The 2,199-nt window shown below is 64.4% G+C and overlaps 1 protein-coding gene across 1 annotated transcript in view; it reads right to left on the minus strand.

Annotated features, from left to right (window-relative positions):
- Window positions 1–55: 55 nt before the first annotated feature.
- LOC104289841 (claudin-4-like) overlaps window positions 56–2,199 on the minus strand; it is a 7,247-nt gene continuing 5,103 nt past the window's right edge. The window contains exon 2 of the mRNA XM_009888856.1: window positions 56–709. Within this exon, the coding sequence (XP_009887158.1) occupies window positions 56–700 (645 nt within the window). The 5' untranslated portion in view covers window positions 701–709. The remainder of the gene's footprint in view (window positions 710–2,199) is intronic.

Raw genomic sequence — 2,199 nt, forward strand, 5'->3', positions numbered from 1 at the left:
GGGCAGGACGGGGATGGCGGTGCTCTCCCTTGGGCTGGTGCCCGGGTGCGGGGGCTCACACGTAGTCTCTCATGGGGTAGCCCATCGGGCTGCAGCTCTTTACCCCTCTGTACTTCTTGGGGTAGGGGTCCTGCTGGGACGGGGGTCCCGAGCAGCACAGGATGCCCCCACCAAAGAGCTGGAGGGCACTGGAGGCCCAGCCGATGTAGAGGGCGGCCCCCAGCTCTCTCTTGAGGGCCTCGGGCACCATGGGGTTGTAGAAGTTGCTGACGATGGTGTTGGCGGACCAGGAGACAGGGATGAGCAGCGTGATGCTGGCCAGGACGAAGATGGCACCTGCCACGATGGAGATCCTGGTCTTGGTGCTTTTGTCCTCCACACAGCGGGTGCAGTCCGCACCCGAGATGGCGGTGAGGAAGGCGATGAAGGCCACGAAGATGGAGGTGATCACCAAGGCACGAGCTGCTTGCAGGTCGGAGGTGAGCTCCAGCAGGGAGTCGTAGACCTTGCACTGCATCTGCCCCGTGCTCTCGTACACGCAGTTCATCCACAGCCCTTCCCAGAAGACCTGAGCCACCACGATGTTGGAGCCGATGAAGGCCGTCACCTTCCACATGGGCAGCGCGCAGGGGAGGATGGAGCCCAGGCAGCCCAGCACGGCCAGCGTCAGCCCACCCAGCTGCATCGTCATCGTCGCCATTGACAGCACCTGCAGGGACAAGGCACAACCATCACAGATGTGGCCCCCAGCCGGGGGGGGTCTCTGAAGAGCACGACCTTCATGCTGTGTGCATCCTGTTCCCCATCGGGGTGGGAACAGTTGCAGAAAAGCATGGGGACATGTGTGGCGTGGAGCATTGCTGCAGGACAGCATGGGGACATGTAACATGGGGCACTGCTGCAGGATGGCATGGGGACGTGTGTGGCTCTGAGGTCCCAGGGAGGCCGAGGTGCAGGAGACCCCATGTGTCGTGCTTTCCCCTACAACGTCCCCACGGCACAGGGCGGTCCTCTGCCATCGCCCCATCCCAGCGGGGCCGAGCACATGGCAAGTGTTGGGGCAGGGAGAGCTTTCGGGAAGCAGGACGAGGGGTTCGCTGTGCCCATCCCGGCATGCTCCACAGTGCAGACACCCCCTCCCCACGCTCCCCCCACATCCTGCCATGGCAGCCACCCCTCAGCGCCCACCCCATGCCCTGCTCCGTTGCTTCAGCCTCCTTGGCCACCAAGCACGGTGCTGAGGGGTGCAGGCAGGCGAGGCAGATCCCTGCCCTCACCGCAGCACCGTCCGCTCCCCAGTCAAGGGCAGGTTTTGCTTTGCCCTCGGCAGCCGCGCTGCAGCGCCCTTTGGACCCGGGATTTCCTCTCCGGGGCGCTGGAAATGGCTCAGAGCTCAGGTCTGCCTCCCACCCTGCCTGCGGTGCTCCGCACTTTCAGCGATACCCACTCTTCCTTCGCACCGGGAGCAGCACCAAGCAGCTACGCACCTGGGGTCACCACCGGCATCACCCCTGTAAGAGGGGTGGCCGGTACGGGGGGACACGCTGGTGGCTCCAGCGTGGTCATACATGGCCGCCGTGGCCCCGGGCTCAGCCCGCATTGCTGCTCAGCCCCGTGCGGAGCAGAGCCGCCGTACCGCCACGGGGCAGAGTGCACCCATGGGTGCTCGCACCCGCTCTCGCCAGCCGGGACCAGCCGAGTTTCTATGAGCCCCGAGCGGCAGCGGGGTATCGGCTGTGCCCGGCACACCCTGCGGCACTCGCAGGAGGTTTCGCCGTTGTTTCTCTCGTTCCCAGTTTCAGTTTCTCTCCTCCCCCATTGCGTCCCCACTCCTTCTCTCAGCACCTTTCCTCCCTCAGCATCCTGATGGACATCCAGCACTTGGACTTGGCCTTCCCTGGTCCATGAAAGCCCCTTTGGGCCAAAAATAAAGTCCTTCTCCCTGGGAAAGGGAGACCAGCCTCCCAGGAGGCCGGGATGATGGTGGGAAGCCATCCCGAGCACCCTTCCCCAGCCAGTGGGACCTGGACCACAGGAGACACCCAAAACAGGGCACGTGACCGCTCGCAGCTGGGACAAGCAGTGGCCCTGTGCATTCCGGCAGGGATGCTCACTGGAGCATCGTGCTCCCATTTCCACCCGGCCACTGGCACCATGGGACCCTTTTCCATCATCTCCCCATGAACGGATGGGGGAACC

The sequence above is a fragment of the Charadrius vociferus genome, unplaced genomic scaffold, assembly GCF_000708025.1.
Source record: "Charadrius vociferus isolate BGI_N301 unplaced genomic scaffold, ASM70802v2 scaffold636, whole genome shotgun sequence".
NCBI classification, from domain to species: Eukaryota; Metazoa; Chordata; class Aves; order Charadriiformes; family Charadriidae; genus Charadrius; species Charadrius vociferus.